This window comes from Marmota flaviventris, chromosome 11 (genome assembly GCF_047511675.1).
Source record: "Marmota flaviventris isolate mMarFla1 chromosome 11, mMarFla1.hap1, whole genome shotgun sequence".
Lineage (NCBI taxonomy): Eukaryota > Metazoa > Chordata > Mammalia > Rodentia > Sciuridae > Marmota > Marmota flaviventris.
Genome location: NC_092508.1, coordinates 65,143,165 through 65,168,477, shown reverse-complemented (window position 1 = coordinate 65,168,477; position 25,313 = coordinate 65,143,165). Strand labels below are relative to the sequence as shown.

The 25,313-nt window shown below is 33.1% G+C and overlaps 1 protein-coding gene across 1 annotated transcript in view; it reads right to left on the bottom strand.

The window, feature by feature from the left end:
• Scn7a (sodium voltage-gated channel alpha subunit 7) overlaps nucleotides 1–25,313 on the bottom strand; it is an 82,241-nt gene that overhangs the window by 19,092 nt on the left and 37,836 nt on the right. Inside the window, exons 8-15 of the mRNA XM_071619115.1 lie at nucleotides 24,691–24,760; nucleotides 22,031–22,172; nucleotides 19,067–19,270; nucleotides 12,642–12,738; nucleotides 10,761–10,999; nucleotides 8,980–9,153; nucleotides 7,141–7,497; nucleotides 2,795–3,232 (exon numbers count right to left, since the gene is read on the bottom strand). Coding sequence (XP_071475216.1) covers nucleotides 2,795–3,232; nucleotides 7,141–7,497; nucleotides 8,980–9,153; nucleotides 10,761–10,999; nucleotides 12,642–12,738; nucleotides 19,067–19,270; nucleotides 22,031–22,172; nucleotides 24,691–24,760 — 1,721 coding nt within the window. The remainder of the gene's footprint in view (nucleotides 1–2,794; nucleotides 3,233–7,140; nucleotides 7,498–8,979; nucleotides 9,154–10,760; nucleotides 11,000–12,641; nucleotides 12,739–19,066; nucleotides 19,271–22,030; nucleotides 22,173–24,690; nucleotides 24,761–25,313) is intronic.

The following is a 25,313-nucleotide window of genomic DNA, read 5'->3' as shown; positions in this document are numbered from 1 at the left end:
GGTGTTGGGCTGGGGATGTGGATCAAGCGGTAGCGCGCTCGCCTGGCATGCGTGTGGCCCAGGTTCGATCCTCAGCACCACATACAAACAAAGATGTTGTGTCCGCCGAAAATTTAAAAATAAATATTAAAAAAAAATTATCTCTCTCTATCTCTCTCTCTCTCTCTTAAAAAAAAACAAAAACCAAGGGTGGCTTATATGCTCTTTCTTGTAGATGAGTAGCATCAAAGTAAATCATTCCTTGATGCTATGTGAATAGATAACCATGCATATAGCTTTTATTGTAAAATTCAGTCCAGACAGTCTTGTGTTTCTCATCAGTGGATGGCACTGATATGAGGCTACTGTTGAAATAAAATGAGGGAAAGACACAAGGAGTAGCACCTAGGACAGATGTAGGAGAGTGGCACGAGTCCTATGGAAAGAGCCTTGTTGTAGAGATGAATCTTATTTTCCTCTCTACTCTTGACTAAAGTTCAAGTCTGGCTAAACCCAGGTGATCACTGCTTTGTACATATGATAATAATGCAAATGACATGCTTTATCTTTAATTAAAATTATTTTCACATAGTCTTTATTTTTCCTTATTTAAGAATAAATATACAACATATCATCCAACAAATCACCATGATCCTAAAGTTAATGGCATATCAATTGTATTTTCTAACATTTCCAAGAAAGCCAGTGTGACTTGGATAGAACTCAAACAAAAGAGGAAATTATAAATATTATAAATATTTTATCATGCCTTTTGATTTTCAATAAGCATGAATAACAGAAAGTTTTGCTTTAATCCTTATAATGCCAGTTGTCAGCAAATGATTATGGTGCTCAACTAAACAAAATTAAGCTTCCAGAGAAATGTTACCCATCAAAACTGAGTTTTAAAAAGTTATTTCAAGTCTCAATTCGCTTTATGTCTTCTTTGTTGATTTCTAAAGGGAAAAAAAAAACTGTAGAAATGTAGTTATCTAAGAGTAGGAAATTATAAAGAACTATAATATTTTGGTATTCAATTGTTACAGTCGTAAACCTTATAATTATATTTTTGAGTTTTTAAAACCCTTGTTCACATACTTCTTGAAGTGAATTTTTCATAAACACTGTTTTCTAATTTTTAAAAAAATAAATTGAGATCAAAATTACAAATAATTTATTTTAGTAGATTATTTAATGGCATAAAAGTGACTATGAATACTGCTAGGTTATAGAAAAAGTTACAAAATCAGATGTAAAGTGTATTATTTTTACAATAAATACAAATTTTAATTAAAATACTGCAAGCACAAATATAAAAATAGTACTGTATGAATTATCAGATCACATGTGGTTTTTATGTTTTATTCTCTGATTTTCTTAGATCAACATATTAAATATTTACTGGATGCAGAATCTGAAATCTGATTAATGAAATTATATGCATAACTAAACATATAAGTAAATGAATACATCTCCTGTGAGTAGTTAACCAAGAAATAGGACTAAATAATCATGTAGTATACATGACAACTTCTGAAATTTGAACACTTACATTTATTTTTACATTAAGTCTTTCTTATGTATTTTCATACTCCAGACTTTCTAAAGACGCTGCAAGAAGTTTCCAGAAATCTGCCAATATGAATTTATCTAGAGATGAATGGTAGTCAAAGTCTTCAGAGATCGTAGAGTAGGGTTTTTGGCAGAAATTTCTCCTGTCTTCTTTTAATGGTATTAATTAAATGTAAATATACCTGAGACTATTGAGTAGGTTAAGGGGAGAAAATGTTTCTCTAACTAAAACAAAGTTGTCTTTGATAGATGCTAGAAAGATCCTTTTTAAGTGAAATTCAATTTTTCTAAAATACCAATTTGAGAAGTAATTATGAAGAGGATCTGTCAAGCCAGGAGAGTTCTGGGGGAGAAAATGGTATAGAGATGTTGGACCCCTGCAAAAGGCATTCTCTATTCCTTCTTGAGGATTTTGAGCAAACTGAAATGATTCCTCACATAGGTCCAAAGCAAAAAGCCCGTAGTACATTATGTGATCCTGTAGGTTTGGCTTTCTATTAGATCATACCTCTAGTTAAGTCATTATGCCGCTTGCAAATGGAGATTATAAGACTCTTCCAGTAAGGGAACAAACAGTAAGCCAACAACACCTGCTCTTCTTAAAAAATGTAACCCCTTTCTTTTTTTGAAGCCAGTAGTTCACAAAGCTACCCCCTCTTCATAATTCAAACTCTTAGTTTTTCTTCTTATTCTTTTAGTCTAATGTAATTACTTATTTTATGTGTTGCAGAAATAAAATGAGTAGATCCTTTGAATTTGAGCAAGTAAAAAAGAATATTTGCTCTCTTCTAGTCCATTCTCATACCTTGAAGATGATAAAGCACAGGGAAGTTGAATGACTTTTCCAATCACACCCATTGATTTTTACAAACTTAGTTTTTTAGTATGCTTTTCATCACTGTCTGCTTATTGATTTATAGAATTTCACAATTATGTTAATGTTTTCTAAGTGATTATGATATATTAGGTATGGTTGATTGTGCTATTAGACTATTTTTCTTACTTCTATCTTGAGTCTTGTACTTCCTTAAGAAGTACAACTTTATCCTCATTTACAGATGAAGAAATTAAAGTTTAGAAGTGTAAGTAATTTAAGTAATATAATCAAGAGCATAACAACAGGAGCTAGGAGTGGGGGAGATAGGGTTGAAAGGGTAATCTAAATCCAGAAATTCAGCATAAACTGACTTCCTTATCAACACCACCATACATAATCAGCAATCAGGAAAATAAAACATCTTACGTCTCTGCTGTCTCCATTGCCTGACTTGCTCTGAATCTCCTTGTTATCCAGATTTTCTACGTCAGATTCTCCTGAAGCAATTGGTACAGTTTCTGAGACACTGGGGCTGGGGATAAGTGATTGGCTTTCATTGTCAGTCATTGTGTTTTTCTCTGTGCCACTGCTTTTTTCCTTATCTTTGAGGAAAACTTGGGTGTTGCTGAATTCAGAAAGCGTATGGTCAGAAATGTTCTCTTTAACATATGTATCATTTACATGGTCCGTTGTTTCCTGTGGAACATTTTGCTTTTTGCATAATATTTTATGAAGCACATAGTTTAATCCTTTCTTAATCCTTGCCATTGCAAGCTGGATATTTTTTACTTCATTGCTCTCTTCACTTGTTGAGTCTTTGTATGAACTAAATGAACTCACCAGTGCCAGAAAGAGGTAAAGTACCTAAATGGAAAAGTAAAGGATAGTGGAATGAATCAGACATTATTACCCTATGTGCATTTATGACTACATGACTAATGTGATTCTACATTATATACAATCAGAAAAAATGTGAAGTTATACTCCATTTATATATGATGTGACAAAGTTCATTCTACTGTCATGTATAACTAATTAGAATAAATAAAAGAAAAAACAATAAAGGAGCATAAGTGTAGCTCATGTTGTATTTCTTTTAAAACAATAATAAGCAATCCTCTAAAAAGGCTGACCTAAGACTTGAGGACCGAGCATATGGTCTACAGGCTGTTCAGTTCTTATTCACCGTGGCAGATGTTGTGCTGAGACTTGTAACCAGGACTCTAGTTGTAAACTCACAACATTCTGTGCAACATGATTTGTTTCTCCTTTAGAGATGAAAAAAGGCACTCTTACAGATATCATCAAAGGTCACATGGATTAGCCTCAAGACTGTCTTATTCCAAAGCTTATTTTATCAGTCATATTGTCTTTCTCAAGGCAAAAAATGAGTTGCTGTTCTAGATGGCTGTCTTCACTTTGAGATATCCCCACATTGAGTGAGAATTAAGTGCCCATATCAAAATCAAATAATACGAAAAAAAAATAGAATTAAAAATTTGGTGAAGTAATTATTTGTATGATTAAGAATCTAGAAATAAACATGCATCAAGGCTTCTAACATATATTGAAGATGTTTTATTTTAATATTCTACTAATAGTTTAACAAACATTTAATTTGGGAATATACACACATATATGGAATAGTGCATGATTAGAATTACATTGCAACTCTATTTTGTATTGTTTTTAATTTATTTACATATTTATATTATTTACTATTTGGTTTATGCAACCACAATCTGATTTCACCTGGTGGCAACTATCTAAATCATAGGTAAAACACCTAGAAAAAAAAAAAAGGGTCTGGTAGGAATTTAAACTTCTAAATAATGTTAAATGATTAACAAAACCTATAGATCAGAAGTTGAAATTTTATAGAGAAATAAAACAAATATTCATAAACTGTTTATAGGATGCTAAATGATTTTGTTTTATTTATGTTATGATAACATCATAAGCATTAATTATTTTTGTGTTCATTCTCCCATTAAATATAGTCAGGTTTAAAAAGGCTTCAGAATATGCATAATAAGCACTAGTTAGTAAGTGATAGAACTAGAATTTAAACCTATGTTTGTTTGGGTGTGCATTCTACTTTTCTACAACTTAACATTTTTTGAAAACCACATTGAACTCTTGCCTTTGCATATGATCTTTAAAAGGTTTCTATATAGTTCTGAATCAGTGTTGGAATTTTATTAGGAGAAAAAGATAAAACTAAATTAAAACTGCAGAATAGTTTCTGTTTACACCATCCACATTGTAAGTGTGGAGGGTAAAAAATCAACCAATTCTCCCCTTTCATTTGTTTTTCCTCTTGTATTTACTCTAGTACTGTTATCATGGTGTCCCAGAGATGGATGACTGCTGAGAGAAATAAAGCTTAAAGGACTTATATAAAGAAGAAATATGATGGCCAACAATTGGAAATGGAAGTTCATGACTTGAAGTTTCTGGTCAGTAGAAACCAGAAAAGTAGAGAGTGGAGTTCATATATTTGCTTCAGCATTTCTGCTTCTTTGAGTTTGGACTACATGTTCATGTGTGTGTGTGTGTGTGTGTGTGTGTGTGTGTGTGTGTTTTCTCGTTGTTGTGGCTGTGGTTACTTTTCTCAACAGCCATGGCCCTTCCTTTCAGAGACAGAAATCTACATTTCACTTGGGATATTGCCCTTTTCTAATTAGTCTTCGGGTTCGGACTGATGCTATCTCTAACTCCAAGGGAGGGAGGGCTCTGAGTAGCTTACTGTAATAAATGTATTCTACACCCTGGATAATAGAGATTAGTTCAGAAAAGAGTATGTAACTCAGAGTTAGTAAAATAATAAAAAGTTTATTGTGGCTTTTAAGAAAGGAATTCTCTTCTCCATTGACTAGATATGTGTTACGGTTTGGATGTAAGGTGTCCCCCAAAAGCTCACGTGTGAGACAATGCAAGAAGGTTCAGAGGAGAAATGATCAAGTTGTAAAGAGTCTTAACTCAATCAGTGACTTAATCCCCTGATAGGAATTAACTGAGTGGTAAGTGAAGTGGTAAAGTATGGTTGGAGGAGATGGGAATTAGGGTGTGGCTTTGGTGTATATATTTGTATCTGGAAAGTGGAGTCTCTGTTTCCAGATCACCATGATGGGAGCTGTTCACTGTCCCCCATGATGTTCAGCCTCACCTAGAACTCCAAAGAATGGAGCCGGCCTTCTATGGATGAAGACCTCTATGAGCCCTCAAATAAACTTTTCCTCCTCTACAGTTGTTCTGTTCAGATGCTTTAGTCCCAACAGCAAAAAAAAAAAAAAAAAAAAAAAAAAAAAAAAACCTGTCTAAAACAATATGATATGAATATGTGAAGCTTTAGATTGCAGCAGCTGTCTTGGTAAGACACAGAACACCAAGGTGCAAAGAGGACAGAAAAGGCAGAACACGCCTATAATGTCTGCATCTGAACCTCTGCGCCATACTACCATGGAAACAAGATCTAGCAATGGTATTTTGAATTTATGTGTACTGATCTATCAATTTGGCTTTGTTTCATCCATTTAGAATAGTGTTCTATGTCCCTGGGAGTTGGAAGTGTATTCATAGCAACAGAGGACAGAGGACAGAGAATATTAAAGTATTTTTCATGTTGGGCACTGTTCCAGGTTTTGTGACATAGAGAAGTGCCATGGTCCCTTCTTTCATGGAGTTAACAGTTCAATAAGGAAATGGACAATCACATCGAGAAATAAACACAATGCCAATGTGATAAATATATAACAGTGAGATAAACAAGATGAAGCTGAAACAATAAGGGAGGGCACAGATAAAATTTAATCTAACCTGTGATTTATTTTTCCTAGTCTTTTGGAAAATGTATTTGATCTTTATTACATATGGATAAAAAGCAGTTATTGAGTCTTTTTTCCTGTAAGAATCATTTTTATAAGATACAAGAGAAGCAGAGAAAACCACTTATTCAATTCACCCATTAAATTACTAGAATATTTTAAAGTGAAACCTTTTTCTTTTAGTTAATGCATAACGCTTTTATAGACTACCGGTTTACAGTCTTTGCTGCACTATTTAGTCAAGTGAGACTTTTTAGAAAATTTTGATGACCAAGCCACATTCACATATGAATAGCATCAGAATCTCTGGGAGTGGATCCAAGGATTCAGCCTATTATCATTAATTCCCCAGGTAATTCCAATGTGCAGGCGAATTTGAAAGACATTGTTATATTTATGTGCTTCTTACAATTTAATGTGCACACAAATCACCTGGGGTTAGTATCATAATATAGATTATGCTTCCAGAGGTCTAGGATGGGGTTTGAGTTTTGCATTTCTAAGCATCTCCCACATGATACTGATGATCCTTTTAGTAGCAAGGTTATAAAAGTTTTGCTATACAAAAGTAATATGATGCGAGTCCCATATGTAATTTTGAACAAAAAATATATAAGTGCAAAGAGAAACAGGTGAAATTAATTTTACTAATGTATTTTATGTAATTAAAAGTGTTTCAATAGAATCATCATTTTAAAATCCATTCAATAAAAATTATTGCTACGTAATTTATATTATTTTGGGGGAAAACTTCAAATCCAGTGTGTCTTTTACATTTCTTGCACATCTCAAATGAAACTTAGTCATATTTCAACTCTTAATAACCACATGTGGATAGTGGTCTCTATTTTGAACAATGCAGTTATGGACCACTGGGTCATTGAAAACACCAGGCTATATTACACCAATTTCTACAAGGAAAATGTAAAAGCTTGGAATCCTTACCAGTAAGTTTCCAATTAAAATGACCATCATGTAAAAAGAGATGCACCAGGGTTGGCCTGCTACCTCCATGCAGTCCCACAAGGTTTCTATCCACTCTCCACAGAGAATTCGGAACACATTAAGGCAGGAATGAAAGAAGTCATGCATGTGCCAGCGTGGGAGTTGACAGTTTTCATCTATGCGGCAGACACATGCTTTGTAACTCCAACCAAACAACTTCATGCCGAACACAGCAGAAAAGAAGATGAACGTGAACAACAGCAGAATCAAGTCTTTCAGGGCCGACAGTGAGTTTCCAAGAGTCAGCATCAATATTTCAAATGTTGGCCAATATTTCCCCAACTTGAAAATACGCAACTAATAGAGCAACGTAAACAACAACAATAAGAAGAAACAAACAAGAAAACCTGGTTGTTACTCATTGTGAAGTACATTTAAAATTTTTATATGCATATACACATACACATTTATCACCTTTAAAGTAATATTTAGTATTAACTAGTATTAATATATATCATCAATATTCTGAATATTTTACATACTTCTTAATGCATCTTAACATATTCTGTAATTTTGTACACTGTTTATATCCTTTTCTATTGATCTATTTGTCAACTCCAATTTTGTATTGTGCTCTTATAATCACTATAGATTTATGTTTTAATATCTGGTAGGACAAGTATCCATTCTTTTTTTTTTTTTTTTTGCTTTTCACAAGCATTGGAAAATTTTTCACATTATACATACAGGTGACACTGAAAAGTTTCATCAGGATCCACTGAATTTTGACATTGAAGATCTTATTGTATATTTTTATTTTAAAAATCACATATCCAAGACCAAATGCAGCACTCCAGGTTTAGTCTAAATATACTTCTATTTTATTAGATTTTTAAATTTGTATTTATACAGTATAAAATTAGCTTAATATTTTTGTGTACTATAACTAGAGTTAGCATAGTGTACTTAGAGTCTTCTAAAACCTACACATAACATGAACTATATCTTCCGATCTTTTCTAGTATATAGTTAGCTTTCTGGACTCAAGAGTAAGGCTTTATATTAACCAATATAAAATTTAACCATGTTAGATTCAGTTCATTAGTAACCCTTAAAATATTTTGATACTATCTTTTATAACATCTTCTGCATTTGCCAGTCTTGTTTCACCCATAAATTTGATGACTACATCTTGTATATATTTTTATTATTATGCTAACATTGATGGTTGAGGATTTAAGGCAGGATTCTGAGGAAGCTACCCTCTAGGAAGTAATGATCTGGAGAAGCTCAACCTGCTTCATTGTTCCTGATCCCTCCTATATGTTTTAAACTCTCTCCAGAGTAGGACAAAACTATTTTTTTTGGGGGGGTTAACATTTCCATAAATGCTATTCTAATACAATTTATTTCTTTGACAAATTTTCTGATGCTCACCGTCTCCCTACCTGTAGACCTAATAATCTCCATACTAACAATCTACCATTTTAAAACAAGTTTAAGATAAATTCTGCTATCCTACATTTAGAAACATTTGTCTGATTCTAGCTTCTTAGTCCCATGTGGAAATTTTATTTCTGGAACTTGTCATTGTTTTACCCAGACACCCTAGCACTGGTTCCTATCACTGTGTGTCAAATCTCTGTGGCCTTAAATATTTTAATTCTATAATAATAGTGTTGGGAAATGCTTTTTTTTTTTTCTCCATGAGGTCCTTTATACATTAATTCATTCATCTATTTAATGCGAACATTTTATATTTGAATCAACTCATGTAATGTCTGAGGAAGCTGAGATAAACGTTGATGAAACAAAAATCAGGCACTGGATTCTACTTACCATCCTGAATGATTGACAAAGGGCCAATCCTTCAATATTTGCTAGATAAAGTTCTGCTAAACCTTGTAACACAATTAAACTATCAAAAATGTTCCAGCCTACTTGGAAATACCAATATGGATTCATGGCAATTATTTTAAAAATCATTTCTGCTGTAAAAATTCCAAGGAAAACCTAAATAAAAACAAAACATGTGGGTGAGAATGATTCCAATACCTGCATCAGAAACTTCAGGCACAGAAGCTTTAAGATACAACATCAATGTTCACCCCCATTTTTTACAGCTCCTCTCTCTAAAATTAACCAGCTCTTGAGTCTATAATGAGAGACACATGCATTTTATTTAACAACTTAATGTAAGGTACCTATATATGGAATCTCTGATTATTTTTAATAAAAACTCGTGTTGAAGAAATCAAAAGAATATTTGAGAGTGGAAATTTCCATTCTTGAATAGTTTCTTTTAAAATCTGGAGTACATCTTAAGAAATTTAATTTTTCCATCTGTGAGAGAATTTTTTTAAGTACATTTATGATCTAGGAAAAAACTATAAAGTAAACCTATGGCAACTGTCTTTTAAACTGTACTTGCAAGGTGGCACATGAAATCCCAGTGGCTTGGAAGACTGAGACCTCAAGATCCTCCTGGATCATGAGTTCAAAACCAGCCTTGTCACTTTAAGCAAGACACTAAGAACTTAGTGAGAACCTGTCTCAAAATAAAAGATAAAAAGGGCTGGGGATGTGGCTCAGTGGTTAAGGGCCCCTGGGTTCAATCCCCAGGCTAAATAAATAAACAAAAACTATACTGGCAGAAATAACCAAATTAATGTTTTAATATTGAGTAAATGTATAATTCGAAACTGATAGTAGTAGTCTTGTCTGTATTGGAACCAAGCAGCTAGATGTTGACAATGAAAGTAAAGAAATTTAAACAGTATACATTTGTTTAAATGTTACCTGTTTTTAAACTCACAGAAACCTGTTCTGTATTTTGCATTGTATGTGGAAAAAGGACAGGTGAATCTCAAAAATACCTTGCCAAAATTACAGGCTCCAATCTGAGACAAAGACAAGTGGTTAAGGAACAGGTGAGCCAGGAACTTCTAGAATCAGGATTCAGAATCCAGAATTCAGGTGTCAGTGCCTGTTATTCCACCTGTACCTACTCTGACCTATGGAACAGAGGTACCAAGTGAATGAATGTATATTTGGGAAGGCAGAAGCAATAGAAATTTCCAATTAGGTTTACCATGAGCATCTGGGTAGGAATCTCTCTCTCTCTCTCTCTCTCTCTCTCTCTCTCTCTCTCTCTCTCTCTCTCTCCTTTGTACCAGGGATTAAACCCAGGGGCACTTAACTACTGAGCCACATCCCCAGCCCTTCTTATTTATTATTATTTTTTTTAATTTTGAGGACACAGTCTCTCCCTAAGTTATCTAGTGCCTTGCTAAATTGCCAAGGCTGGTTTTGAACTTTTGATCCTCCTGTCTTAGCCTCCCAAGTTGCTAGGATTATAGGTGTTTGCTACTATGCCTGGCTATAGGAATCATGAATTTAAATGATGGGATTTCAAACTCCAGATGTAAATTTTTTCAATGATAAGAACATTCACAAGATGGGAAAATGGGGGTGTAGGGCAGAGCATGAATACAATACATCATCTAATAATAATGTAATGATGCATGCTACAAATACTTGAGATATAAAATAATGAGGATAATGAAGAATGAAGAAAAACAGAATTTGCAAATGAAAATAATGTACAATGAAGATCTTACCAAGTTGCCAGTGCTTAGCAGATAGCTGTGGTCATCACTCATTGGATAGTGTTCCCAGGCCAAAAAATATATGTTTAATATTATGCATATGAGAAGTAAAAGATCAGTAAATGGGTCTGTTATGAGCCTATGGACAAATTCTTTCAATTTTAACCAACAGGGAGAACAATTCCAGATCAAGAAAATTTTGGAAAACCTATACCAACACAATGGGCACTTCTTCCTGGATTTTTTAAGTTCTGAAATGAAAGAATAGAAAGGTTAAACATTAGAAAATAGTTTAAATACTAACTAATAGAAAATAATTGAATTTTGTCTGCAAAGGAAGGTTTAGAACTAAACTTCCAATTTGGAGTTATTAATTAGAAATATTATATATGAAAATAAAACAGAGAAAAATAAATTTCCCCTATTTTATTTATGCCTGATTAGTTTAGCTGTGATAATGCTTTACTGGAGAAAGAAACTGAAATAAAAATGAGGCAAACTACATATGAGTAGAAAAACATAGAAATATCTACCAAGAAAACAAATATAAAATAACATAATTGAGAACATTATGATTTAAAATTTCTATACTTATACAATTTACAAATAATGTTGTTCTGTATTGCCCAAGATAAAGAATTGCCAGTTAAATGTAAAAACTAGAGATGAGTCTATAAAGGACCCTGAGATATTAATGTTATACAGTTGAGCTTTGAACAATGTGGGGATTATGTACAAAGACACCTGTGCATTAAAAAATCCTGATGTGGGGAAAATTATATTCCATGCTGGTAAGATTATGTCAAAATAAACCCAAATATTATTATAACTGTAATGCACTGATAAAAATTTTTAAAAGCCCAGATGTAAGTTGACTGGCTCCAAACCTAAGTACCAATAGCCTCATGTTGACCAGAAGCTTTACAGATAACATAAACATTCAGTGAACAGTTTATATGTATATGTATTATATATGCTAGAACTATGAGAGATCACTTTTTTCCTGAAATTTTTATTGGTGCATTATACTTGTAATATAATGGTGGGATATTTTGTTACATATTTGTACATGCAAAACATAAGAGTATAATTTGACCAATATCAAGAGCCACTTTTAGCTGTGATATACGCTTTACTGGAGAGAGAAACTGCTCATGTGGAGATGATTAACATCATATGACATTCTCAGCAGGTGTTACCAACTGAGCTCATGCAATAGCAACAGGACATGATTACAGGATTATTACCATGGAACAATAGGTACTACAGTTAATTTTATGCAGTTATGATTTAATATTGCATTTTTACATTGGTTTACATTTTCTCAACAGCAAATAGCATGTAAGATCATGTAAGATCCGTGTGTGCATGTTTTGACAATTTTAACTTTCTATAATAGATTTGTGGATATTTTATGGTATTAAGCAATAAATAGACCATTATGTACACATTTCAGGCATTCATCAAATAACTAACTTTTTCTTAATTTTTTCAATATTTTTAGCCTGAGTCACCTGTAAGGTTTTTAAAATTGTCATAGATCTTCCAATAAATCTACATGTAAGTGGACCCACAGTTCAAATCTGTTATCAAGGGCAAGCTGCGTACTCCAATTTCTAATTTTAGTCACATTTTAATAGTTCAACATATTAAGATTTAGAGAAAATTCCACATTATTCTTTGATGGTAAGTTCCAATGTTCAAGACACTTTGCTTTTGAAGTTTGTATGTATCATTCATTCTCATATTCTCACAGTTTTCTTAAATTTTGGTTATTGCCACCCAAGGTTTGGAAGCTATTGCTTCAGAAATTCTGGTATCAGGATTTATTTACAAGAGACTCTTAGGAGTAGTACCTTCCACAGTGAGTATCTGACAATTTTATCATATTACCTTCTTTATGTCTGAGGGTATCTTCTTCCAATACATCCAAAGATGTGTTCATGGAAGCTGGTGATCTTTTCTTCATTTCTATTTGTGTGGTTTTACTCTGAAAAGAAAATTAGTTTAATACTGGCTTCTACCTTTTACATGTCCAAGACTCTAACTATGAGAAGGTATCTCACCAATCTAAAATGATGATTCTTAACCTCCAGGAGACTTTCTGGGTTTTATCATTTGTAGTTCTTCATATTATTGGCAATATTAAAATGATTTAGGGTTATTTGGGAAACAAATATTATAACTTGCATCCAATAAAATTTTGTACTATGAGCTAAACTATAAAAAGAGTAAATGTTAGTAGATTTTAGTGGTATTATTCATAACTGAAAAACAATTCAATAAGATTATTATAAAATATCTAGTCAGTAAATATGCTACTGATTAATAAGAATATTTTCCTAATATGTTAATTTTTTGTTTAAAGACATGTTAACTTTATACCTTTGTAAATTATCTGGATAAAATGATATGATTTGGCTTTTTGATGATGAAATAAGTCTCCAAGAATATCAGATAATGGAATGAATTTTAAAGAGTTACCTGGGATAGGTATCATTTCTTTCTGTTTCTCATGTGTCTTGAGTAATGTTTTTTGTTTTGGTTTGTTTTTAAGTGATGCTCTGCTTTGCTCATCTTTTTAACAGGTTGAAATAATTCTTGCAGGGGAAAGGTGCTCAAAAGTCCTAGGATTTGATGTAGCTATTACAATCTCTACACATTCCTATTAATCACAAGAATGGCCAAAGATATTTCTAGTGATGTACAAAATTGAACTCATCTGACAATGAGTAGATATTGCATGGTAGTGATTTCCAAGTGTTTTCACAATGGGAGCACAAAGAATGACAATATTTCTGTATTTGTTAATGTGGTGTAGATAGGTGAGACTGCCCTTTAATGGAGTCATGGGGGCTGCTGCTGCCCCAGCACTGAGGAAATTGGTTGAGGCTTACTGACTGATAATGCATAGCCAGCACATTCTTGTGGCAAATTCTGCTATAGCATATCTGAAGTGGCTAGTAGCTAGCAATGGAGTCATGATATTCAGTTCATTCAGAATCAGCCAAATATCCTTTAATTTCTTAAGTAGTAGAGTTAGAGGAGTTAAAAACCACTTATACTGCATACTGAGCTTCACCAGGAAAATGGCAGACATGGTGGGACTACAGAGCTTCATTTCCTAACTGAAAAAATAAATTGAAATGGTAAGCTAACAACTCAGGTTGTGAGATTTAGTTTATTTACTAAAATTGTGTTTTTTTTTTCAGAAAGTATATTTTAGCTGAATTACAAGGTTACACAAAATAGAAGTTATAATGCATAGAATTCTAATTTTCCATGAGATAAAAACCAACAAAAGGAAAAATTGGATCAGGGTTTTATATATTCTACTTTATGTTATTTTTATCATACATATGATATTTTGCAATACAGTGCAGAATATCCCAATTAATTCCTGAATTCACAGGAATTACTTCTTATTGAGCTATTGTTTAGAGAGCAACAATATTTGTTGGGATCGCACTAATGAAAAATAAATTATACAGCAAAGATAACTAGTATGTGTGAAAGGGGTTGAAAGTGAGATCATCAAGAATGTTATTGCTATATAGTTGAGGCTCAATTTTTATTAATTTAGCCTGAATTATGAAGATATTTTAGAATATAAAAAGAATGAACCACATACAAGGTTAGTAATATGTTTACCTTGACTGAGTTTCTTACAAACATTGAATGAATGCCCACAATTTGCCTAACTAGTAAGGATATAGTTATTTACAATGCACTAGCTATTTTTTTTTAAATTAAGTGTTGATTTCCTTATTACATAAAATAGAAGTTATCATTTGCCTGAACTTTAAACAGCCCTACATCATGATTAGACTGGGAAAAGGGTCAAGGATTCTTCTTTTCATAACTGGTTTAAATTTTCTTTGCTGGAGATTCATGAATAAGGAAGAACACTTGCCTACTTCCTGCACTTATCTCTGAATATCTGGCCTGCTCATCATGGACTTGCTCTCCTCATGAAGCCACAAAGGCCTTTCTAATTCATCTGATTCATCTGCTCCCTCCTTCTCCTTAGTGCGGATGCTCCCTTCCACCTCTCTGCTCAAGTGTCAGCTTTTTATAAAAACCTTTCCTGACTCAGACATCATTTATTAAAGGCTCTCAAAGCACCATGTCTCTTTGCTTTATTGGACTTGTCCCATTTGAATTAATATTTTTTTATTTTTTATTCATTTTTTTGAATTAATATTTTTTTGAATTAATATTTTTTAAAAATAGAGGATAATACAATGAATAACAATGTATCCAGTATCCACCCCCAACAATTTATTTCATTTATTTTCACTCTATTTTTTTCTGAAATATTTAAAATAAAATTCAGACATTGCATAATTTTCAGAAAAAACTTTTAAAAAACATATATCACAGTACCATTAAGATGATCAGCAAATTGGTAATTCTCTAATATCCAACACCTAGATCATACTCAGTTTTCTTTCATTGCTCAAAAACATTCCACTGTAGTTGAACTGTTCAAATCAAATACAAGCAAGGTCAATATATTACATTTGTTTGGGAGATTTATTAACTATCTTTGATTTTTATGAACTATCTTGTGATTTTTATTTATTTTCTCTAATATGACTTATTTTTTAAAGATACGGGGTCACTTCTAGTATATAGAGTTATCCAAATTCTTTATTAGACATACTGTATCCTTTCAGTACAATTTAATAGGTCCTTCTTTCTCCTGTCTTTCATTAATAAAGGCAAAAGAATATACCAAAAGGCTGACTAGATTTAACTGGGATCTCAGCAAGAGTATAATGTACATTGGGCATTGTGTTTCCTACTCGTCCTCATTTTGTGTTCCAGAGATACAATTTTATGTTTGTGTCAATTTTATAGTTTATTTCCCCACGAAGCACTAGCTTCATGAAGATAAACACTGTATTTGTATTTATTAAAAGTTTTCCATCTCCATTTCTTAGTTGAGTTGGAATAATGCTTTAAATTAATTACTTACTTGAGCTACATGATGTTGGCTTAGATGTGAAAATATTTTTAAAAATATTTATAATACTACAATTTTTTATTTTTTATTTTTTTGGGGTACTAGGGATTGGACTCAGGGGCACTTGACCACTGAGCCCCATCCCCAACCCTATTTTGTGTTTTATTTAGAGACAGGGTCTCCCTGAGTTGTTTATTACCTTGATTTTGCTGAGGCTGGCTTTAAACTCTCCATCCTCCTACCTCAAACTCTCTAGCTGCTGGGATTACAGGCATATACCACTGCACCCGGTTTACTGCAGTTTTAAGTGTCTGACTTTCTTCCTGAGGTTTTGCCAGTAGCAAACAGTAGGAAAGTTTTACCTGCACACTGTGTAACTGGAGGAATGACAGTGTCTCAGCATTGGCCCTCCAGAAAAGGCAGAGAAGTGGAGAATGATGGGTTCTCCTCAATTTAGAGAAACCTGATACCAGTGAGTATAGATCACACTAAGAGTGGGAACAATAAGGATTAAACTTGAGAATTCCGGAGGACAGGTCATATATCTGTCACACAGGCTAATGATTAACTTTATTGGCTGTTAATATTATCATTGCTCATGTTGTTTTAATTATGCAAACATACAAAGACTTAAGAATTTTGTATTAATGAACATTTCTTCACTGGGACAATGGTGCCCATTGGCTCTTTATAATCTTTATTACATATGAGTTAAAGTTGATAGTGTACAACTATAAGAATTTTAATATTGGGTTTATATTGTGGCTAGTTCTACGTTTTCTTCTTTGGAGACTAAAACTCAATTTTCTCATATAAGATTTTACGATAATTTCTATGACTCAAAAGGTTGTCATGTGGGTAATGTTATCACGTATACAAATCATCTTCATAGAATTTGACACACAGTAAATGAACAATACCTGTCACATGATATGAATATTATATTGTTATAAAAATCTACATCTGAAATGTGAGGTTTACTCAAAGACAGATTTTTTTTTTCTATAATGATCAAGGTTTTAAGTGGATTGTTGTGTGTGATAGTATGGTTAAAAGCTATCTTTGATACTGACATGTTATTATAATTTTATTAATATTTCCATATAAAATTTTTATGTTGCTTAATATCATCTAAACATGACAAAGTGCTTTATGTGTGTTTGTTTCATTTGGAATTCCCAACCACTTATAAGACAGATACTGTAATCATATATATTTGATGTATAAAAAAATTTAGCAAGGATAGTGGACTTCACAAATATCATACATCTATTAAGTGGCTGAAATGAATTGAAACCTATTATATAAATACTTAAATCTACATATTTATCTGATAGCAATATGACCTGCATCTTTCCTATAATATGGTAATATGAAGAATCTAATCCATCTCCCTATAATTCCAGCATTGGAATTGGAATCTAACTGTTCTTTAATCACATCAGTCACCTAAAGAATCCTTGGTATATTACATTTTAGATTCTTCTCTCCCTGTGTTTTCTTTTATATAAAATAAAATAAGTCTTAAGAAAATTTTTTTTTTTTTTTTTTTTTTTTTTACTCTCACTTCCCAGAAAACCCTGCATGACCAAAAGTTCTAAGCATCTTTCAGGAAAAGAAGATCTTTAAAATTGAAAGATTTTAATTAAAAGCAGGAAGGCTTTATATAATCCCAAGTAGCAAAGTGAGAGGAGATATTGGGAAATATTCAGTTCTTTCATAATCAGAGCTAATAGAGCATTTCATCTTGGGATAAGAGGACTATTGTTCTACTCTTGGATACATTTGTGGGCACCCACAAGTCCTTGAGATCCTGAAATGCCACTTCAGAACAAATTACATATTCAGCATACCATTCAGACACTAATCATTCAATCTGAAGGACCTGGGACTCATTTTTGGACAAAAACAGTTTCTGTAATTTGTTTTTCTGTGACTTACTCATGAGTGTTAATAGCCTGCTTTTTATACATGTTTTCTTCACAGAGTTCATAATTGCTTCTTGTTCAAGGGTACATGCCTTACAGACACAACTATCTATCAAGCCATTGGACATGATCCCACATCCTGTCATTTAGGCTCCACCTTTGGGTATGGTGATTTTCTGGAGCTTCTACCACTAATGGTGGCTTAACAAAACATTTATATCTTTGGGAGAGTTAACACTGCCCCCTTTTGGATTTAGAAGGGAACTTTGTTATTAATGAACCACACTACCAGCCCTCCACATCCAGTTTGGTGTCAGAGTATATGTTGGCTCTTTCCTTTTCCCTGGGTCTTATCAGCTTAATATGGAAGAGTTTCCAGGTATGGCTCCTCTCTATGCTTTGTCCTCTGCTTTAGTCAAGACCCTTTTCCCATCTCCTAGAAAAGGGAAGAGCTGTGAGAGTTCCTGAAAAATAACAAAAAGTATTTCTGGTGGCTTTCTTCAGTTCTTTTCTCTCTCTCTCTCTCTCTCTCTCTTTCTTTCTTTTCTTTTCTTTTTATTTTTTTTAGTTATTGGTAGACCTTTATTTTATTTATTTATTTATATGTGGTGCTGAGAATCAAACCCAGTGCCTCACACATGCCAGGCAAGTGCATTACCACTGAGCCCCAGCCCCAGCCCCCTCAGTCCTTTTCTTTTTAGCACACTGTTAGAACTATTAAGATTTTAAAAATTGTTTTCCTACAGCTTCATTAATGTTACTCCATCGGGACTTTCAAATTCACAGACTGAAATTTTTTGCTATGAGGCTAGTAACCTGGAAAAATATTCAAATGCAACATTAATTAAAAATTAGGGCAAAATATTTTTAGTTTCTACTACTGAACAATTAATTATTTGGTGGGTAAATTAATTCCCTATAATTATGAGGCACAGTTTATTTCCTCTTGAAGGAGTTAGAAAGTCAAGAATTTTCTCTGTGATTTTGGTACTGTGTTCTTACCCATTCTTTTAGTGTTTCATACTTTCTAATTTATGATAGACTATCACTTTTAAGTTGGACATAGGCATTTTCCAAAGTTAATTCTGATGTGCTCTGTGAACCAAGTTTAAATCAGTAAAGTGCAGCTGTATTGGGAGAAGTACAGTTCTAAAGACATATAATCTCCATAGTTTATCATCAGTAGCAATGTAAATTTTGAAACAGAAAGTATACAAATTAAATATTAAAACATCTTGGTCATTCTGACTATAATGTACCAAGAAAGGAAATTCATATTTAAATTCCTGTTATGAAAACCATTTTGATTTTTTGATCACATTCACACAGAGATAAGGGCATCTATCAGAAAGCAATATATTCCAAGACCTTGAGAAGATACCTCCAGAACTGTGATTCTCAGAAGCATAAAAAAGTTATACCTCAGCTTCTTCGCTTCCTTCCTGAAGTTTGCTTATAGGCTGTTGAAATGTTGGTTCCTCCTTAGATTTTTCATCAGTTGCATGCTTTCCTTCTTCATAGGCCATGGCAAGTATGCCCAAGAACAAACTTGCCAAATAAAAGGCAAACCAAAAGCTGACCACAACAAAAAACATCATGTAGATCTTCCCAGAAGCATAAAGAATCTAAGAAGAAGTAGAATGCAGGAAAAAAGGAGGACATGTTACTCATCTTTCTCTATTCTCCTATTTTAAAATGAACAATGAAATTGTAATATGAAAATAATTTAGTAATAAGTACAGTATAATCACAAGACAGCTTAAGTACTGGCTCTACCTGAAGAAAGAAAAAAATTTCATATATGTATATATGATATAAAATATATACTTCAAAACAAAAGGATGAATTAAATAATTTAATTAATTTAGGGAGAACAGAAATGAACAAAATAGGGGCCACTATTATGGAATAGAGTTCTGTTTAACAGGGTATCTATCATTTATTGTGTACCTATCCTATGAGTTTGTAGCAAGAGACTGAAGGCAGATAATAGGAGACTAAAATTTAGGCACAGGGCACATCATTTATGGAAACAAGGAATTATGAGAAATATAATTAGGAGAAATAAATATATATAAAAAGTATATATGTACATATATATACTCAAACAGAGTATATAGTACATACTGATATATTGCCAAAAGATAAATCTGGACGAGTATGTAGAAACTAGATCTGAAAGGGCACTATGTGTCATGCACAGGGACTTCGAACTTCATTCCATGGACATTTAGAAACCACTAAAGGAATTTTAGAAGGAGGATAACATGCCAATTTTGTTTTAGAAATAAAAAGTTCCTGGTATTATGGAAGAAGCACCAATACTTGTCAAAAATGTTAGGAGATAACAATAAAAATACGAAATTAGCAAAATTTGAAAAACAGTTTATATAAAGAAAAAGATATCATTTGTAATATTTTCATGTATTTCTTTTGTCACAAATGCAATTATATTACATGTATGTTTAGTCTATTTGATTTCCATTTGATAATATATTTTGAACCTTTATGCCTAAAATACTTATTATATCATTATTAATGACACATATATACATACAATACTTCCCATAATTTATCTTGTCAATCAAAATAAGCATAGCATGTGTGTAAGTTTTGTTGATGTTTGCAGTACTAGGGATTGAACCCAGGTGTATTTTCCAATAAGCTACATCCCCGGCCCTATTTATTTATTTATTTATTTTTATTTTCTTATTTTTTGATACTGGCAATCAAACCCAAGGATGTTCTTCCACTGAAGTAAATCCCCTGTCTTTTTGTTTGTTTGTTTGTTTGTTATCAGGGATTGAAACCAGAGGTGCTTAGTCATGGAGTCACATCCCCAGCCCTTTTTTATTTTTAGATAGGGTCTTTCTAAGTTGCTTAGGGCCTCGCTAAGTTGATGAGACTGGACTTGAACTTGAGATCCTCCTGCCTCAGTTTCCTGAGCTGGTGGGATTACAAGCATGTGACACCACACCAGTCTCCTCTGTTCTTCTTTAGTTACTTATTTTTGGAGACAAGATCTCACTATGATGCTTGAGACTGGCCTTGAACTTGTGATCCTCCTGCCTTAGCCTTCTGAGTTGCTGGGATTCCAAGCACCTGCCACCATGTGTTGCAGTCCTTATTTTTAATTTTGAGACAGGGTCTTTTTTATTTTGAGGCAAGCCTTCAACTTTTCATACTCCTACCTTAGTCTCCTGAGTAGCTGGGATTGAAGATGTGCACCACAACACCTGGCATATGTGAATGTTTGAAAAAATAATGGTCTCTATGACCAATAAATACCTTCAGAATTTAGAGTAATTTGTATTAATTTACTACATTTTGCTTATTAACTATGTTGCTTTGAAAATAATTTTCATTTTCTAATGTGATGGTACTTCTCATTAAATAAAAACTGATCCTCCATTTTAACGAATATATACATTTCTGAGAATCTGTGTCACATATATAATTAGTTCTGAAGATGAATTCTTAGAATTTGGAGTTTAAATCTCATAGGAGCAAGCTGTCTGTTATTGTAAGTGGAGCAAGAATTAGTATCAAAGTGGAATGAGAAGAAATAGAAGAATAAAAAGAAACAGTACACTGAATTCAAAATATTTGTTTAATACATGGTAATTTCATAGGCTTAATATTTTGACTAGAGAATTACCTAGAAATGCTCTTAATTAATATCAAAGGGGTAAATATCACAGGCTTTGGAGCAGGAGAGTGAGCTCTAGCAGGGACATCTGTTGTGGGAAGATTGCCCAGTCTATCTGAACCTCAGTGTCTCATAAAAAGCAGAGGTGCTACTCAACTTAAGATGAGATCACTTCGCAATAAACTCATCACACTTTGAAAGCATCACAAGTCCTAAGTAGACCCAACCTACTGAACTGCATAGCCTAACACCACAGTACAACCATACAGTATTGGCTGTTTCCCCCTTGATGGCATGGCCCTCTGGGGAGCTGTATCTAGCTACTGTTGCCCAGCATGAAGTATTAAAACCACATATCACAAGCTAGGGAAAAGATCAAAATTCAAAATTTGAAGTGTAGTTTCTACTGAATTTGTAACATATCAACACCATTGAAAGAATTTTAAATGAAACCATTGTAGTTAGGAACAGTTCGTACTGATTTCTTAGAATTGTTTTAAATATTAAATAAGATATCACATACAAAAGCAGACCTGGCACGACAGCTAGTTTAGAATCTGACATTCACTAATTACTAATTCTGGTTCTCTTTTCTTCTGTCTTTAAATTATTCTCTACATCAAAATTTAATGAGTTTTTTTTTTTTTTTTTTTTTTTTTTTTTACATTTGATCATTATTTTAGAAGAGAGGTCTTGGCCCAGTTTTAAAGGTAATGAATATGTTCTCTGTTCTTACCTGGTGATAAAGTGCTTCAGGATAATCCTGAGTCATTAATCGAAATAGGGCAAGTAAAGCCCACCCAAAGTTGTCAAAATTTGTGTAGCCAAGGTCAGGATTTATGCCAGCTTTTACACACACATATCCTTCAGGACACTGACTAAAGGAGATGAAGAAAAGAAAAACTGCTTACTCTTAGGTGACATTCAAATTATGGCCAAATCATAAATATAGAACATTTGTTCATGAATGGTTAGGGGCTCCCCTTTCCACAAGAATTAGTCTTCTCTCCAAAAATGTAAAGCCAAAACAATGCATGATTTTCAGTTGATACACATGAACACTATTAATCAAGCTAAAATAAAAAGGGGTTCCAAAAAATGGATTTTTCAGACTGTATTTTTTGCATCAATTTATTTATTATAAACAGCAAATAAAAATTGTATTCATTTACAGGTACAACATGATGTTTAGAAATCTGTATACATTGTGAAATGGCTAAATCAAGCCAATTAACATATGTATTACCCACATACTTATTATTTTTTATGGTGAGAATACTTAAAAATCAAATGCCTTGGCAATTTTCAAGAATATAACAGTATAGTGTTAACTCTATCTTTGCTATCCAAAATTAAGTGAGAAATATCCAAAAGTCAAAATGAAAGTTCAGCTGTTAGAAAATGATTCTGATAAAATAAATATGCCAAGATGGAGAGTTTAATTTTCAAATACTCTCTCCTCAAACTCTTAGATCCTACTATTTAAGGGTGAGAAAACATTTATCACATCAATAATTGATAAGCAGAACTTGCACTTGGGGAGAATAATCAGATTAAATATTAATTTTCTTTCCTTTTAGGGACTCCTCAAACTTTTATGTTGTGGTAAATTATTACAGTAGTGACCCAATAAGTCCTACTTCTCTCTAGCCAAGCTCTTGAATAGTTCCTTCCCACAATATTTTGAATTTAGTCGTGTCATATGTTTTAATATTCATTAATGGAACAAAGCAGTGTTCTTTAAAAAGCACTTGTGCATTTTTTAAAAAGTCTTTTTAGTTATAGATGAACACAATATCTTTATTTATTTTTTTGTTTATTTTTATGTGGCGCTGAGGATTGAATCCAGTGTGTCACATGTGTGAGGCAAGCACTCTGCAAATGGGCCACAACTTTGAGGCTTTCTAAATTGCAGACTCGCAGAATATGAGCAAATCAGTTTTTTATTGCTATATTTAGTCACTAACTCAAGAGGTAGTTTATCCACGCAGTCAGGTAAGATCAGTATAAGTGAAACATCCCATGACATTGTCTTCTTGTCTTGAAATATATCATTGTGTTTTATATATTAATCCCCAGTTACCTTCAAAATGCATTTCAGATCTTATTTGAGTTAGGGATGTACATAAGAAGAGCTAGTTAAAGTAGGATGTACAGATACTAGATGGTTTCTTGGGTTCAATTTGAGAATAATATGGAAGCCCAGCAGTATTGGATGCAATGATTTCTGCTGAGTAGGTGATAAAATGTCTAAATCACCCGAACTTAACTAAGCTATAACACTTATGCTACTTCCCAGAAATTATGCCTTTTATGGATATGGGCCCCAGATCCTAAGAAAGAGTTGAGCCTGTGGATAGACGTCAAGTCATTCCAACTATGCAAAGTAAGACAGGGAGATCACACAAGTTCAACAATGCTGAGAAGTGCCCTGTTTCTACTTTTTTATTTGCTCCATCTGAAATTATAGGAATATAAGACATGAAAACTTTGTTATCTCACTAATCAATTATTTATAAATAGTGTTTCAATAATAACAACTTTATTAAGGTAAGTTCTTTTTTAATATTTTTTTAGCTGTAGTTGGACACAGCACCTTTATTTCATTTATCTATTTTTATTTGGTGCTGAGGATTGAATCCAGGGTCTTGCATGTGTGAGGCGAGCGCTCTACCGTTGAGCCCCAGCCCCAGCCCACTATTAAGGTAAATTCTAACCCTAAAAGTCATATAAGACATAAAAAGTGAAATGACAGCACATCTTTAATATGTCTGTTCTTTAAAAACTTCCAGCCAAAGAACAGATTTAAATTGTCTTTCTTGGTATTTTTTATCTCATTAAGGTAAGAGCACACTGGAAACAGAAGATCAGACCCTAGTTGAAGTTCTAGCTCTTCAATCTGGTAGCTTTTTGACCTTGAATGCAGGATTTCTGTAAAACTGAATTACTACTACCATATGTATACTTTTGATATGATCAAAATCTGTATGCTAAAATTCTAACCCCCCAAGTGGTTGCATTAGGGGGTGGAGTTTATAGTAAATGTTCAGGTCAGAGCAAAGCCTCATAAAAATGATTAATGTCTTACAGCAAAAAGCCATATCTATAAGCAAATAAGTGGGCTCTTGCCAGATAACAAATTTGCTGGTGCTTTGATCAGAACTTTTCAGCCTCCTGGACTGTAAGAAGTAAATTTCCGTTGATTTTAAGCTGCATAGTCTGCAGTATTTCATTACATACCTCCCAAAGGGAGTAAGAGAACTTCTTAGTTTGACTTTGATAATAAAACGAGATAATGTAATTAACTGGGAAGCAGTGATAAAAGAAATGATCACTCAATAAGTACTATTGATGGATATTCCTGACTTGATAGAAGAAAACATTAGCACCACTCACCCAGCATCTGTTGTGTTGCCACAAAGGAGAGCATATCGTTCCCCTTCCAAGTAGTAAAAGTTCTCTGTTTCTGTAAGATAAGAAAGACATCATGTTCTATATCTGATCTTGAGTTAGTAGCTACTTGGACCTCCATAGAAGATGAGCACCACTTTACAGCTGAAAAGGAAGCAGCAAGTATCCTGATGTTTTTTACCTACCATCTGATGCACATGTCAAAAGGCCTTTGAGGATGTGAAGTTTCACTGCCCTGGTAGTGATAAGCTCGGTACAAAAAGGGGAAAATTCCTTTCAAAATTAGAGTTCAGGAAAAATCAACAAAATTGCCAGGTCTGACCAGAGTTCTGAAGGAAGAAAAATTTCCAAGATTATATTGTTTGAAAACTGAAGACCTTTCCCCCCAAGGTTTATTCCAGATGAGCTATGTGAGCAAGAAGTCCATATTCCACTGTCCCTGGGTTTAATTTATGAGTTCTTCCTACCTTGAAGTTGATTCTACTACATTCATACAGTGCCATCTACTAGTAATAATATCTCATAATTTCAACCACAATCCTTGCTAATATAAGTCATGGTCCACAAAATGTATCCAGATGTCTTAACATCTTCTGTTAATCAAAATG